The sequence below is a fragment of the Mytilus galloprovincialis genome, chromosome 12 (genome assembly GCF_965363235.1).
Source record: "Mytilus galloprovincialis chromosome 12, xbMytGall1.hap1.1, whole genome shotgun sequence".
Lineage (NCBI taxonomy): Eukaryota > Metazoa > Mollusca > Bivalvia > Mytilida > Mytilidae > Mytilus > Mytilus galloprovincialis.
The window spans coordinates 27,391,577-27,408,354 of record NC_134849.1 but is presented as its reverse complement, the minus strand read 5'-3'; the positions used below and the strand labels follow the sequence as shown (position 1 = coordinate 27,408,354).

The 16,778-nt window shown below is 32.5% G+C and overlaps 1 protein-coding gene across 1 annotated transcript; it reads left to right on the top strand.

Moving 5' to 3' along the window:
- The first annotated feature begins 5,746 nt into the window (after positions 1–5,746).
- On the top strand, positions 5,747–10,135 carry LOC143055116 (ras-related C3 botulinum toxin substrate 1-like). Its single transcript, XM_076228258.1, has 4 exons — positions 5,747–5,945; positions 6,820–6,988; positions 7,607–7,740; positions 10,027–10,135. The coding sequence occupies exons 1-4, from the start codon at positions 5,763–5,765 to the stop codon at positions 10,075–10,077; spliced, it is 537 nt and encodes a 178-aa protein (XP_076084373.1). The 5' UTR covers positions 5,747–5,762; the 3' UTR covers positions 10,078–10,135.
- The last annotated feature ends 6,643 nt before the right edge of the window (positions 10,136–16,778 follow it).

Below are 16,778 nucleotides of genomic sequence, written 5' to 3'. Positions count from 1 at the left end.
AAGTTTACTATAACACACCCGTGATATCGCGGGTTCGTGACTGAATTGAGCCTTATTTAAGTATTGGTATTGTCATCTGATAAAGTCATGCCGAGGGAGAGATCCGTTTGCGCCAAAAAGCGTCCTTTTGCGCCACAACTTTTTTCCTCAAATGCTACGTTTGCGCCACCTGTTTTAAAATTACATGGCATCATTTGCGCCAAAAAATAAAACATACAATTGCGCCAATTAGAAGAAAAAACGACTTCCCTCCTCCTTTATTCGGACTTGAAACCGGTAGTGTACACGGCAAATGTTTCTTTTTCTGAAACATACTTTCTTCTTACTGCTGCTGCATGGGTACTTCCCAATTTAATGTATGTAGTAGCAATACGTTTTCTTCCCTCTCTGTACATGGACTGTCTAATGCATTTCAAGTCATTTCTCTCCAGATATGCTCATCTTCATGATGAAATATTTCCGAACGTATGATACTTTTTAAGCCAAACATAAGAATAAATATTTAATCATTAATATTTATGATCGATATGTGTACAGGCAAATTGGTGCAAATGAGTTCCGAATATTGGCGCAATTGATACATTTGGAAAACAAAATTTGGCGCAAATGATACCCCTGAAAAACAGTAATTGGCGCAAAAGGACTGCTGCCGATAATAACATACACAATTTTCTCTGTTTTCAAATCTTTCTCTTTGAACCCGTCGACCTGGAACTGATCAATTATTGGTAATATTTATTATTTGGAAAACAACAGGTCCTGGAATGGGGTATTTTTTTAATCAACAGCATTGTCCTATTATATTAGTTTTAAATAAAGGTGAATTCTTTGATTCGCTGTTTTACGTCATGTCCGCTTATAACAATTTGAAAACTGTACCTATACGCCTTATTTTAAGTCCAGATTTTTAGTATTCGTATTGTTATCTTAGAAAGTCTTACTGATTGAAATAGTACAATAGGGAACAATTTGACAATGAATGAATTTAGTAGTGTCAACCCGTGTATATAGCAAAATCCTAAATACTCCGTTTGGTGATGTGCCTGTCAGATGCAGAACGTACAGATAAGGTAATAGGTAACAGGTGAATATACTATTGGTATCGGTATCGGTATCGGATTCGACCCGGAACTTGTTAATTATTGGCAATATTAATTTTGTGGAAAAAAAGGGTCTGGAGTGGTGTAATTATTATTTTGTTTTACGTTATGACGGCTGATAATTTGGACCTCGTTATTTTAGTATTATAGATAGATCCATATTTAATTTCCTCTCTATATCTAAAGCATATTATTCGAAAAAAATAAAATAATACATAAATAAACTATCATCTGCAAAAAGTCTATAACTAAACATTGAATTGCATCTGCTTTGTAATGTATAAACAAGAAATAATTAGGGCCCAAGTACTGAGCCCTGTGACACACGGTTTTAATGTTTCATTTGTGGATTTTTTTAAGAAGCGCCTTCTATTTCCGATTACTTAAACAAATGTTTGAGCTCGCATTGTAAATATGTCATTGTGTACATAAAAACACTACTTTTTAAATGTCTTCGGTCAATTTTTTTACACCAGTTATTGTCTGTTTCGCAGTGGTCAATACGGTTGACTCAACATTAACGTGTGCCATGAACATATTGCCACTGGACAATTAAGCAAACAATATTTAAACAATCGTATTTATATTCTAAAAATAAAACAAGTTGGCTAGTTTAGAGATTGTCCATTAAGAATGTTCACTCCTCTGTTTAGAAATAATAAGCTTTTTGAAATATTTCCGAACGTATGATACTTTTTAAGCCAAACATAAGAATAAATATTTAATCATTAATATTTATGATCGATATGTGTACAGGCAAATTGGTGCAAATGAGTTCCGAATATTGGCGCAATTGATACATTTGGAAAACAAAATTTGGCGCAAATGATACCCCTGAAAAACAGTAATTGGCGCAAAAGGACTGCTGCCGATAATAACATACACAATTTTCTCTGTTTTCAAATCTTTCTCTTTGAACCCGTCGACCTGGAACTGATCAATTATTGGTAATATTTATTATTTGGAAAACAACAGGTCCTGGAATGGGGTATTTTTTTAATCAACAGCATTGTCCTATTATATTAGTTTTAAATAAAGGTGAATTCTTTGATTCGCTGTTTTACGTCATGTCCGCTTATAACAATTTGAAAACTGTACCTATACGCCTTATTTTAAGTCCAGATTTTTAGTATTCGTATTGTTATCTTAGAAAGTCTTACTGATTGACATAGTACAATAGTGAACAATTTGACAATGAATGAATTTAGTAGTGTCAACCCGTGTATATAGCAAAATCCTAAATACTCCGTTTGGTGATGTGCCTGTCAGATGCAGAACGTACAGATAAGGTAATAGGTAACAGGTGAATATACTATTGGTATCGGTATCGGTATCGGATTCGACCCGGAACTTGTTAATTATTGGCAATATTAATTATGTGGGAAAAAAGGGTCTGGAGTGGTGTAATTATTATTTTGTTTTACGTTATGACGGCTGATAATTTGGACCTCGTTATTTTAGTATTATAGATAGATCCATATTTAATTTCCTCTCTATATCTAAAGCATATTATTCGAAAAAAATAAAATAATACATAAATAAACTATCATCTGCAAAAAGTCTATAACTAAACATTGAATTGCATCTGCTTTGTAATGTATAAACAAGAAATAATTAGGGCCCAAGTACTGAGCCCTGTGACACACGGTTTTAATGTTTCATTTGTGGATTTTTTTTAGAAGCGCCTTCTATTTCCGATTACTTAAACAAATGTTTGAGCTCGCATTGTAAATATGTCATTGTGTACATAAAAACGCTACTTTTTAAATGTCTTCGGTCAATTTTTTTACACCAGTTATTGTCTGTTTCGCAGTGGTCAATACGGTTGACTCAACATTAACGTGTGCCATGAACATATTGCCACTGGACAATTAAGCAAACAATATTTAAACAATCGTATTTATATTCTAAAAATAAAACAAGTTGGCTAGTTTAGAGATTGTCCATTAAGAATGTTCACTCCTCTGTTTAGAAATAATAAGCTTTTTGAAATATTTCCGAACGTATGATACTTTTTAAGCCAAACATAAGAATAAATATTTAATCATTAATATTTATGATCGATATGTGTACAGGCAAATTGGTGCAAATGAGTTCCGAATATTGGCGCAATTGATACATTTGGAAAACAAAATTTGGCGCAAATGATACCCCTGAAAAACAGTAATTGGCGCAAAAGGACTGCTGCCGATAATAACATACACAATTTTCTCTGTTTTCAAATCTTTCTCTTTGAACCCGTCGACCTGGAACTGATCAATTATTGGTAATATTTATTATTTGGAAAACAACAGGTCCTGGAATGGGGTATTTTTTTAATCAACAGCATTGTCCTATTATATTAGTTTTAAATAAAGGTGAATTCTTTGATTCGCTGTTTTACGTCATGTCCGCTTATAACAATTTGAAAACTGTACCTATACGCCTTATTTTAAGTCCAGATTTTTAGTATTCGTATTGTTATCTTAGAAAGTCTTACTGATTGAAATAGTACAATAGGGAACAATTTGACAATGAATGAATTTAGTAGTGTCAACCCGTGTATATAGCAAAATCCTAAATACTCCGTTTGGTGATGTGCCTGTCAGATGCAGAACGTACAGATAAGGTAATAGGTAACAGGTGAATATACTATTGGTATCGGTATCGGTATCGAATTCGACCCGGAACTTGTTAATTATTGGCAATATTAATTTTGTGGAAAAAAAGGGTCTGGAGTGGTGTAATTATTATTTTGTTTTACGTTATGAAGGCTGATAATTTGGACCTCGTTATTTTAGTATTATAGATAGATCCATATTTAATTTCCTCTCTATATCTAAAGCATATTATTCGAAAAAAATAAAATAATACATAAATAAACTATCATCTGCAAAAAGTCTATAACTAAACATTGAATTGCATCTGCTTTGTAATGTATAAACAAGAAATAATTAGGGCCCAAGTACTGAGCCCTGTGACACACGGTTTTAATGTTTCATTTGTGGATTTTTTTTAGAAGCGCCTTCTATTTCCGATTACTTAAACAATATTCAATCAAACCTAATGATTTTCTCTCTGCCATGTGTTTGTGCTTGACTTCATCTGTCGACATCTCATCTTGTTTTGACAACTTGAAAAGAGTGAGGGAACATTTGTGATGGTTTCTTTTTTATTTAATTTCTCAATTTTTACAAAATTGATACATTGTTTATAAAGCTTGACATTTTTTATTGATGTTAATCCTATTGTTAAGAACTGTATATTGTCGTCTAGTTGTATTTGGGTCATTTTGTCTAATTGACGTATTCATACCCCATATCTCTGTTCATTCGAGGTACGGGCCACTCTGATCATCAGTTTGCATTGCAGTTTTTCTTATTTCTCTATTAGTTTAGAACGGTTGTAAACAACAAGTAAAAGATTAATGGAACACGGTTTTTTTATTTTTATGATGCACCTTAATTGTATATGCCATAATCACCATAAAAATAGATATAAAATATTTCAATGTTTTGCATCAATAATTATTGCATAAATATGTCAATTTTTTATATTTTTTTAACTTGCTATTTCACATGCAAACGTCGTCGTGCACAAATAAGCTCAATACACGATCAATGGAGTGACAGTATATATAAATACATGTACAGTCTACTTAAACAAAAAAAAAAACTAAAACAAAAACACTGTTCAAAATAAATATCTGTAATTGTTTACTTTGTACACAATGTGACTTGGATGGAGAGTTTTGTCATTGGCACTCATATCACATCTTTTTATTTCTATTAAATGTCACCTGTCTGTAGCGCTATTATTTTAGTCCTTAATCTAAAAAAAGGGGCGAAAGATAACAGAGGGACATTCAAACGAAAGATCGAAAATAAACTAACAACGCCATGGCTGAGAATGAAACGACAAACAGACAAGTAATAGTACACACACGACACAACATAGAAAACTAAAGAATAAACAACACGAACCCCACAAACAACTGGGGTGATCTCAGGTGATAAAAACTCATGATCAGAATGATCCAGGATCTCATTTCTTTTTTTGCTCACTTTTTGAATGCTGTGATATATATATGCATTGTTTTTGTATGAAACTTTTAGTTGGCAGTTTTAAAAAAAGAACCAAGTTATTTCAGTGGTTCATTTTGTAGGTTTACGAGTTTTTTCTCTGGAGAAAGTCATTACTAAAATTTTGTATATGATATATTTCTATTATTTTTGTTTAGTTTAGAAAAATAAGAAATTGAACGAGACTTAAGTTTAATTTTATTATTTTAGCCGGCATTTTGTCAGAAAATGATGTCTTCAAAGTGTTAAAATAATGTAAAAAAAAAAAAACCATAACAAAGATGTCATAGGGCAACTTCACAAATCGACGAAAGACAAATAAAAATATAACCAACAAGAAAAACGACTAAACTGGTGACAAAACGCTACATGCGCAGACAGGTAAAAAAAGAGATCCGTTAGGGATACAAGATTTTTCTATTCCGTCAATATTTGACTGCGGGGTCAAACCAGCGAACTCTAATGTTGACTGTCATGTGACATCGTGTTCAAAGAAATTGTGAATATGAAAATAACCTCAATCTTATTTATATACAGAAACCAGAACTGAGATATTTTCACTTCATAACCACCGTTTTATTTTAGTATTGCCTTGGTTGACATGGAGAATAAGAAATTGATTGTTACCGGAGACAGCGGTGTTGGTAAAACATGTCTTCTGATTTCTTACACTACAAACGCTTTCCCAGGTGAATATGTCCCCACCGTGTTTGACAACTATACTGCAAATGTAATGGTGGACGGAAAACCATATGGTTTAGGACTTTGGGATACTGCTGGACAGGTAACAGTACTGTAGAGATACACTATATTTCTGTTTGTTCTAGTACATTTAGTCTTTGTGAGGTTCTGCATTGTCGGGGTCTTTATTTCTTTTGACGTTAATTATTAGGCTATACTTTTTATTTTAAAATTTTTACACCATTCCCTATTGTTTATATTTTAACACGCTATTATTCGCTATTCTACTTTTATTTGTGTCGTTTTGATAAACGTAAATTGAAGTGAAAACAAAAAAATACAGGGCATGGGCTCGATAATATGTATCAGCATTTCGTCTGTGTTTTAGTTTAGACGCCATCTAATAAACCATCGAGGTGACCTTCTAAGACTGCCGACGGTCACATAATCCGGTATAAACATAAATCTAGATATAAATAGATAGCTAACTCGTGCCATTGGATTTATCAAGGTCTGTTTGATTTCATATCATAGGTAAAAAATATATGCTAATGATCGTTTTTTCCTGTATAGGAATGAGTTTTTGTGGATCGAATTAGTCAATCAAATGGTTTACCCTTGTTTCACTTTCAATGTTGGCCTTTCTTTTGTTTTAATAGCTTTCATGCGTAACCCATCTCTAGATAAGGGGTTAAATTGAAGGTCACATAAATGCGGATTCAGTGAGGTCGAATTATTCACTGACAAATGAATAATTCATCGGCAATTTTTCTTAACTTATTTTGACAAAATTTAAATAAACTTGCTGATGAAAGCGAATTATCATTTCACTTTTACACTTTTATTTATGATTGAAAAAAAAAATAGTATTCTAATTGTATTTATGTCTCGTAGATAATGCAAATTTAAGACCTTTATCGGTTTAACATTTCAGGAGAAATATGAGAGTTAAGAAGCTTATAGGTTTTACATTGCAGGAGGATTATGATAGATTAAGACCTTTGTCGTATCCACAGACAGATGTCGTTCTACTGTGTTTCTCTATCAACGACAGATCAACCTTGGAAAACATAGAAAAGAGATGGATACCGGAAATAAAGAACCATCTACCAAATGTAGCTAAAGTGTTAGTTGGTTGTAAAACAGGTAATAATTCTTCAGCACACCTCTATTATACCGGCAATATTAAATGTAAACAGTTTTATGCTTTTTCTTTGTAATTAAGGAATTCGTACGGACCATAGATTCACAACGAGTGATTGGCACCGGTATTTGTTCAAGAATGACATATAGTTCATTAAAAATGATGATAAAAAAAACTCAGATTCTATACTACATTGTGTATTACAATACTATACATTCAATGTCTCGTGGTTTCCATTGATTAATACCAGCTCATTCCCGTCAAAATGTGTCAGCATTACATCATCTTAGCCTCAAACAGCACTTGAGTTCAGACCTTTTTTTATAGATATTTTATAATATATAAGATATTTTTTGAGGTTCATGTTGCTCAATCTTAAGATTTCTGTCCAGTTACGTGGTTTTAGTCTGATCATAGTTCGTCTTTCTTTTTTCTTTTTTTTAACATATTTTATGTTACTTTTCTCGGACCGCAATTTTTTTTCCGTTGATAACGTCTATATTTCCCCCTTATTGCGGATAATAGTCAATTTTTAGTCTGGTTATTTAAGAGATTTAGGATTGATAGAGATGATTAACGAAGTATGTTGACATGGGTTGCATTCATTAAGCATATTTCAGATTTAAGAGATTCAGGTACAGACACATGTATAACTAAAGAGGAGGCAGAGACTTTTGCCAGTGATCACAGACTGCCATATTGTGAAACAAGTGCACTTACACAGAAAGGATTGAAGTACTGCTTTGATAAGGCTGTAAGTTATGGATTATAATGTTTAAGCTCATGTTTTGACCGAAAAGGTAAATGTATATGATAGAGCTGACTCGAGAATTCTTTATATTTAAGGTGGTACCCAACACCTGAGCTAAAATTAATTTGGCTCGTTTAATTTTCTTACAATTTTGACAAAGTATTTACTTTGACTCTCTGACAAAAATATAAAAATTTCAAAAAATTTGAACCAACCGTTTAATCAGAAAAATTACACTGGTTATATAGCAGTTTGACAAAAACTTATTTTGATCATTGAGAAGCTTAACATTTCTTTAACAACACCACGTCATTAAAACGTTCTGCTGATTTTACAGAGTTTTCTCCCTGTAGTGTTAGGTACCACCTTAAACACTACTCTATGCTTTAATTTTGCTCTAAGTTTCTCTTTTTAAAAACAAAATTTGTACTGATTTCTATAGATTTGACCAATTATTTTCTGTAAACCCCATCCAATTCTTTACGTAAACATGATTAAGCAAATATCAGCACAATGACAGTTTACATTCTTTTTTTATACTAAATCATTATCATGCTAGAAATAAAAAAAGTAGATGTGCTATGATTGCCAATGAGACAACTCTTTACAAGAGACCAAATGGCACAGATATTAACAACTGGATGTTACTGTATGGCCTTCGACAATGAACAAAGCCCACACTCGGGCTGTATTTTGCTTCTATGTTGTGACGGAACTACCCAGAAGTAGCATCGGTTATTTATTTGTTCTCATGTGTATGATTATATGCAAAACACAACAGGAAGTCAAATTGTGAAATACCGAAAATTTTAGAAAGATATCAAGGGACCGTTCCAAACAATTAATTAAAAAAAAAGAACCAGCGTGGCTAAAAATTAGAACAAGGAAAATACATTCAACAATAACAAAACACTTCATAAACAACAACAAACTGAGCAACACGAACCCAACCATTAAACTTGGGCGAAATACGATGCTATGGAAGAGTAGTTCCTGCTCCATATATGGCACGATGGTTTTGTAGTTGCGTGTTTGCCTTGGGTACACGAGGTCCCGTGTTCTAACCCCGACCGGGTCAATCAAACGACTTTAAAACGTGCTACTCCTCCACTAAGCACGCAACATCAATGAAAAAGAAAAAAAGACTGTTCATTTCGAAGTCAAAGTACTGTGTCCGGGTAGGGTTCCTTTTTGCTGACTGTTTTCTCAAAAACTAGCATGCTATAATCTGGCTCAACGTGTCGGTCTAGTACGAAGCATGATACGAATTAATATTAAATATCACGTAACGTTATTGTCCTGAATTTGGTCTGTATATTAAATTCACCGCTTGATGTTAAACAGACATCCATCATCATCATTGAAAGTGTTGTTAAACACCAGAATCAGTAAATCAATCAATTTAGATTTGCGCTCACACTTTCAATTGGAAGCAGTTAATTTCACTTTGAACGGATTAAATGATAGTAAACTTGGTAAAGAAAACTCCACACAAACGAAACAAATCAATCTTCTTACATGATGTTAAGGTATGCATCACAGTAAAACTACTGACATCGTGTTACAGAGTTTATTTTAAATGAAAATCAAATATCTTATCAAAAACTTAAAAAAAAGTACTGCTAATGTCTTTCCGTACTCTTATTCCCAGATAGCTTTTCTGTACACGTTAACTTTTACCACGTGAACTCTTCTAACTAATTCGGCTACCGAACAGCAGCCGGAAGTGCGCCGGAAAACTTGGAATGAAAGAAAAGATGATCAAACATGAACAAAAGTGGACATCATACAGTGTTAATAGATTTTGAAAGACAAACAATAATGCAAAAACACTTTTTAAAACTGTCATTACAACGTTAAACTGGTATATACAAACACATGGAAGAAATATATAGTACAAAAATCAAACATCGATCTAGAGCATCGTCCGTCAGCTCACTTATTTTCCACATGCTCTTTGATTCTATGTTGATTTCGTTAATGGTACGTTCGATAAAAATAAACATCAGAAAAATATTAGTAGAAAATAACTCGGCAATAATAAACATCAGAGGTAAATATAAATTAACAGTGAACAAATAAACATCAGAGGTAAATATAAATTAACAGTGAAATGGTTTTCACTCAATGAAATATTTTTGTTGATTATATCATGCAAACGTTATAATGCAAAAATTGACATAGAAAACTTTGAGAAATATATACTTGCATTGTTTCGATTATAACCTTAACATTATAGATTCAAGAAACTACAGATATCATATCAATTCAATTATCATTTTATTTCAGTTAAGGGAAAGCTGTAGAGTAGTTGAAAGAAAGTGGTTTCAGAAGAGATAAGCAAACAATTGATGACACTTTTGTGCAATAAATAGAATAAATAAAGCCGGAGAATATACTTTTGCATTCATTTCAATGATCCACTTTGTGGTTAACATGATAATAAAGAACCCTTGTAATACAAGTTATCGATGTATGCTTTTCCTATAGGTCTTCATTTAGTGTCTGTCAAAATTGCATGATCAATTAATATATCAGAACGATAGGCGAGTATACGTATTACAATATGAATATGCCAACGGGTCATTAAATTAGATTTTAGAAAGATGGAGATCAACGAAATCTATATCATAGACAAAAAAGGTGAAAAACTGACTTCACAAAACCGAAATAAAACATCTGAAAAATTAATTTACACCAGCTCTAATAAACATCGAGAAGTAATCTCCATTAAGTAATAGCCGTTTTTAGAAGGATTATAACTAGTTTTAAATCTTTTCTAAGGCACCAGCCTCCCTAGCAATTAGCACAGGTTAGCTTCTACATCTATGATATGTATACACACTGAAATATATTTCCCTATAATTCCCATGTCTGTGCACATAGGCACATAAAAAGTGAAAAATTTGGGAATTTTGTTTTGGAGCAGTTTATTCAAGTATGTGTTGATGTGCATGTTTTTAACATTCTGATTAGATGGTTAAGAAATGATACAATACTAGCATAATTGACAACTGCCATGATCACTAAACAATCAGATACAAAGTGGGGACTTACTAACAATACCCCACTTCCTTAAATGCCAATTATATTGACCACATAATTATATGAACTAATCAATCCCAGTCTTACATAATTCTACTGACCTTTTCAATATACATCTCAATACATGCATATTTGACCACAAATTTATATATTAAATGTTTGATATATATAGAGAGATGATAGATTAATATCCTATCCCTATTGATCTACACTACATAATTAATTCTGTAAATTGTGTCTGAAAGATAAATGATAAATAATCAGATCTTCCCCACCCCCCAAAAAATTAAAAATAAATACAAAACTAAATCTGATATCTGATTTAAATAGATAAAAGTAAGGCCAATAATTTACTTGATAAATCTACAATAATCATCTGTAATTAGTCAACCATTTACATGATTTAGATTACTTATTTTTTATCAGTGAAAAAAAGAAAACAATCTTAATTAGAACAAACTGAATTTTATTTAGTTTATGTCCCATCAAATGTCTGTTAACAATTTTAGTCATTTTAATAAATAGAAGAAGTGTATATTTATATTTGAAATCAAAAAGGAATCTTCATTTCAATAAAATCTTTTTTTTTTTTAATTTGTTAATGTTGAAATGTATATTTTTATTGCCCTTTGCTGAACAATATTTAAATTATAAATTGATTGAAATACACCCTACAACTTTCATCTTGTTAAAAATCAGTAAGCAATTCTCAGAGGAGAAACAAAGCATACCTATGTTTCCACTAATACAAAATGCCCCAAGACAACATTTCAAGAATATTATTTTGACACAATAAAGTTCTTAGCTTCAAGTCTATAGTTTGGTATGGTGTCTAATACAAGCTTTAAGGATAATTGATAAACTTTATTTCAATGGAAGAATCTATAATGAGCAATTTTGTTTTGTTTCTAAAGGTAAAATGTACAATGTGAAACATGTAAATAAACTCATCATAGATACCAGAATTAGAATTTTATATTTACGCCAGACGTGCGTTTCGTCTACAAAAGACTCATCAGTGACACTCGAATCAAAAAATAAATGTTTAATCAAAATAAAGTACGAAGTTGAAGAGCATTGAGTACCAAAAATTCATAAAAGCATTGCCAAATAGATCTAAGGTAATCTATTCCTGAGGTAGAAAAGTCTTTTTTTTTTCTCCAAAATTCAAAGTTTTGTTTACAGTTAATTTATAGTTAACAGGGAACATTATTTTGTTAAGTAATAAACTGCAATTCAATGATATTGTTGTGCAGATTAAGTGACCGCCTATCATTCAATTTGATTCACATAAAGCTTATTTTATCTGCTGGAAAAGTGTTTTTCCTCATAAAAATCTGCAGTTTATGTAATTGTCAGCAATAGTCCTTTATTAATCATATTAATGTTCTTTTTGTCCACACCATACCTAAAAATGATTTGAAATTATTCAAAATACTCTTCCAATCGTTCCTTGAGTGATTTCCATCACTTTGATTATTTCTCTCGTCACATCTGTTCGTTTGTTAAGTAGGTTTTAAAAATGTCATGATAATTAACAAAGGAACGGAAAAAATTGTGGCTACCACGATGGTAGATTTTACGTTAATTCCGCAAAACGTTCGAAGAGATAAAAAAGGAGAAAAACTCCAAACCAAGCGATACAGCTTCTTTATATACTACCATGCAAAGGTGTGTTGATATGTGTATGAAAGCCGGCCAGCAATTTTCAGTTCACACCTTTGACCAACAGTTATATGCCATTACACAGCAGATCAAATGGTCTAAACCTTTTGAATTCCAGAGTCATATCATTCGTTTTGGAGGGTCCCAAACCGTAGCATACTGTATTGCGTCTATTGAAACTCTGGGGGTCTGGCAGATCTACTTTAGATTTTAGAGTTTACGTAGCATGTACCATAGAACTAATGCTTTCCGGAAAACAATTCAACACAGCTGTTAGAGCTCTTACTCTTACATCTGAGGCAATGTTGTCGCTATGAGTATCAATATTTTGTATGGTTTTGTTTAACAGATCCTCTAATAAACATACCAGATATTATTTCGGACGCACTTCTTATGTGCTATGATACATTTCATGATAATATGTCTTCAGGGAATCAGGATATAGCCCCCTTCTGTTAATATGCATCTAGCGCCTTTAATGAAAACATTTCAGGAATGAAGCTGTAAATGTGCTGTCTCCCCTACGGTTAGGTTATGGGACATGTTTCCGAATTCTATCAGCAGCTCATGCTCTCACGGCTTAGGAGACTACACCAAATATCGTTGGAATAGGGAAAGTCTGTGTTAAAGCTGCTGAATTCCTCATCTGCATAAGTGGCGTCGCTATCACAACTAAGATACTAAGATATTTAGACCTTTATCTGTGTTGCTAATTTTTAAAACCAAAAAAGCAAAAAATAAGTCATGCATCACGATTTGTACAAGTTACGTGGTAGACTTGCAACTAGAAAAGACAGCTATCCTGTTACGCCTTCCAATTGTCAAAAGAGTCAGCATACTAACACACATACATATGACATCAGATCAATCAAAGCCGCCAACCCGATAACTACGGTTGTAAAAAAAGTTCCAACACGACCCCAGTTCTATTCACTGGACTAAATTTAGGATTTAATTTGTTTTTTCAAAGAAAAACAGATTCGTGGTAGAGAATGGGTTTGTGTTGAACAAATTCTTCGTTGCACTGAACAATATCATTTCCAAGGAAACAAGATGTATTCTTATACATTGGCAAGTCAACAGGGCCTTGACGATTACGAAGAATAGAAAGCTCTTCAGATTTCATTTCAATTTTAAAATATGAATTTGAATTTTGTTTCAGTGTAAATGAATTACAAGATGAAATGTCGCTTTGTGTGTTTATTTTTTCAACATTTTTATATATTTAAATAACCACAAACCCCTTTTATGTACTCTAAAATTGTCTAATACAGGAAGAAATCTAAATATATATATATATATATATAAAAATAACCCGCCAGACGGTCTGCGACCTTGACGTGGTTGGTAGACTTTACACAAACAGATGGTTCACTTAGGTGTTGAGGCGACAAAAGCGTCTAATTTTGGAACCCTTTTATTTCGATTTTTATCTCACTATTATACTTGTATCTTTAACAATAATTAGCGTCTAATTTTGGAACCCTTTTATTTCGATATTTATTTCACTATTATACTTGTATCTTTAACAATACTTATCGAGTCTGTGAGTGTTTTATTATATAGTTAACAAGAGATAACAATCTAAATGTTTGGCTAAATAAACTATCATTAAATAAAAAGCAAAAAATCAACCATACTGTTTATATTTTACTTCATATGTGTTCTAAATGTTTAAAATACGTCCTTTAATCAAGCTTATATACAATTATAGATCAAACGCTACGTCATAACTTCTGCGGTATTTCTAAAATACTCCAACCCTGTGGCCTGTAGCTGCTGTCGGTCAAATAGTTCCATGGGGGGCATGGTTGGAATTTATTGTTTTATTGTAATTAGTTTAACGCTAGCAATTTGAAAAATATTAAAACATTTTATGTTGAAAATGATAACTTAGGTATGACATGCATGATAATTGAATAGTTCTATTCACATAATGTTAGTAAACACATTTGGTTTAAGACTCAACGTCAGATAAAAACAACCAGTATTTTAATGTCATGTTTGAAGAAAAGAAGACAAAATACCAATAAGATATTCAAACTCGAAATCGAAAAAAAAGTAACGATGGAATAGCAAAAAACGGAAGTGAATATAATCTATTAAACGAGTATATATAAAAACTTTTAAAATGACCCAAGCTTTTTAGCTCACCTGGCCCGAAGGGCCAAGTAAGCTTTTCTTATCACTTGGCGTTCGTCGTCTGTCGTCCGTCGTCGTCGATAACTTTTCAAATTTTGAACTTCTTCTAGAGAACCACTGAATGGAATGAAACCAAACATAGCATGAATGTTCCTAATGAGATGCTGACCAAGTGTTGTTACTTTGTAGTTGATCCATTATCCAAGATGGCAGCTAGCGGGGACTGAGTTTAACATAGGATCCAATGGGAAATACATACAAATGTCTTCTTTTAGAGAACTACTGAATGGAATGAAACCAAACATGGCATGAATTTTCTTTATGAGATGCTGACCAAGTGTTGTTACTTTGTATTCGATCCATGATCCAAGATGGCCGCCAGCGAGTGAAATTAATTTAATATAGGACCCTTAGAAAATACCTACAAATGTCTTCTTTTAAAGAACCGCTGAATGGAATGAATGCAAACATAGCAATATTAAACCAAATTTGGCCTCGAACATCATTATAAGTATCTGTTATTTTTCCATTTTTCAAAATTATTTCAAAATCCCAAGTAGAATCAGGTGAGCAACACAGGCTCTTGATAGCCTCTAGTTAGTTGGTACGATAGACGCGCTATATGTTTTCGAAAAACTCACCTGTAACGCTATCATCAAAGTAGTTTTCAGGTCAAATAAAAAATTCCAATTAAACAATTACAAAAAGTTATGTCACATGAGTAATGCTATGGGTGAAAAAATTAAAGGTTTCGAAAAATTAATCACTTCATAAACAGTTTATGTACATATTAGAAATATATATTTGATATTCTTTTCAAAATACAAGTGTTTTAAAATTACTGTATGGAGAAAACCTCATGGATAAATCTATCACCAGCAGTTACATGACCAAGTGGTTGTGCAAAATGATCAAAAATACAAGTTTCTTTTAATTTGAAACGCCATCAGCGAATTTAACCAGACTACTTTACGTTACTTACGTCGAAACTACAATCCCCTTCCCTTTCATGAATGTGACCTACCGAATTATACTATTCACCGGATTTGTTATCACATAAGCAACACGACGGGTGCCACATGTGGAGCAGGATCTGCTTACCGTCCGGAGCACCTGAGATCACCCCTAGTTTTTGGTTGGGTTCGTGTTGTTTTTTCTTTAGTTTTCTATGTTGTGTTATGTGTACTATTGTTTGTCTGTTTGTCTTTTTCATTTTTAGCCATGGCGTTGTCAGTTTATCTTCGATTTATGAGTTTGACGGTCCCTTTGGTATCTTTCGTCCCTCTTTTATACGCACACAATAATGATGTCCACACAATCTTTCATGGTATGGCCTGTGGAAAAGGTATTTTGTGACGATGTTAAAACAAGGAGAATGTTTGTTAAGATGTTGTGACAAGTACACTTAACACATCTTTAATAATATGTGACAAATTTGGGACACAGTAGATTACATGGACGAGGAACAATTAACATAAGTAATAAAAGGTAAGAGATAAGACCAAAGCAATTATATTCTTTCCATAAGTGAGTTAAGAATTTCGGCAGTTTAATTTCATTCTTTCGTTATGTATGACGTGATATAAATACATTTTATGTAAGGTTTCTCGTCATGTGTTTGCAGTTATAACGAGTCATTACATCAGACAATGCAGTAGGATAACGAATTAACTACTACTGATTAAAATGAAACATATCAGTGCACAAAAAACAAAGCCCAGTCGGATTTGGTGGTGATCAATTTAACAAAGTTTATTCGAATCATTTAGTTAACCATCCCACTCCAACCAGTGATAGGGTCCGTCTTAACTTTACACTGCGGTGACAGTTAGATTTCGACAATGTTTAAATTTCTTTATATCTTTACTAGGAAAACATCAATGACACATACACAATGAAGCCAACAACATATGAAATTAATCATCAACATATTTAGGTGTGGAAATTATCACATCAAAATATTGGACAGCACATGATACTACGAAAATCAAAAACAGCAGACTCTCCAACAACAAATAGATTGAAATGAAAAAGAAGGAAGTTGCATTTTAAATCTCCAACTGTTAATAAAATATACTGCACTCCAAGGTATCAAGATATATTATTAATACAATGACACTGCGATGCACATTAAGTCAATTGTAAAAATGAAATAAAACATATCATTATCGTTTAGGCAAATGTCACTA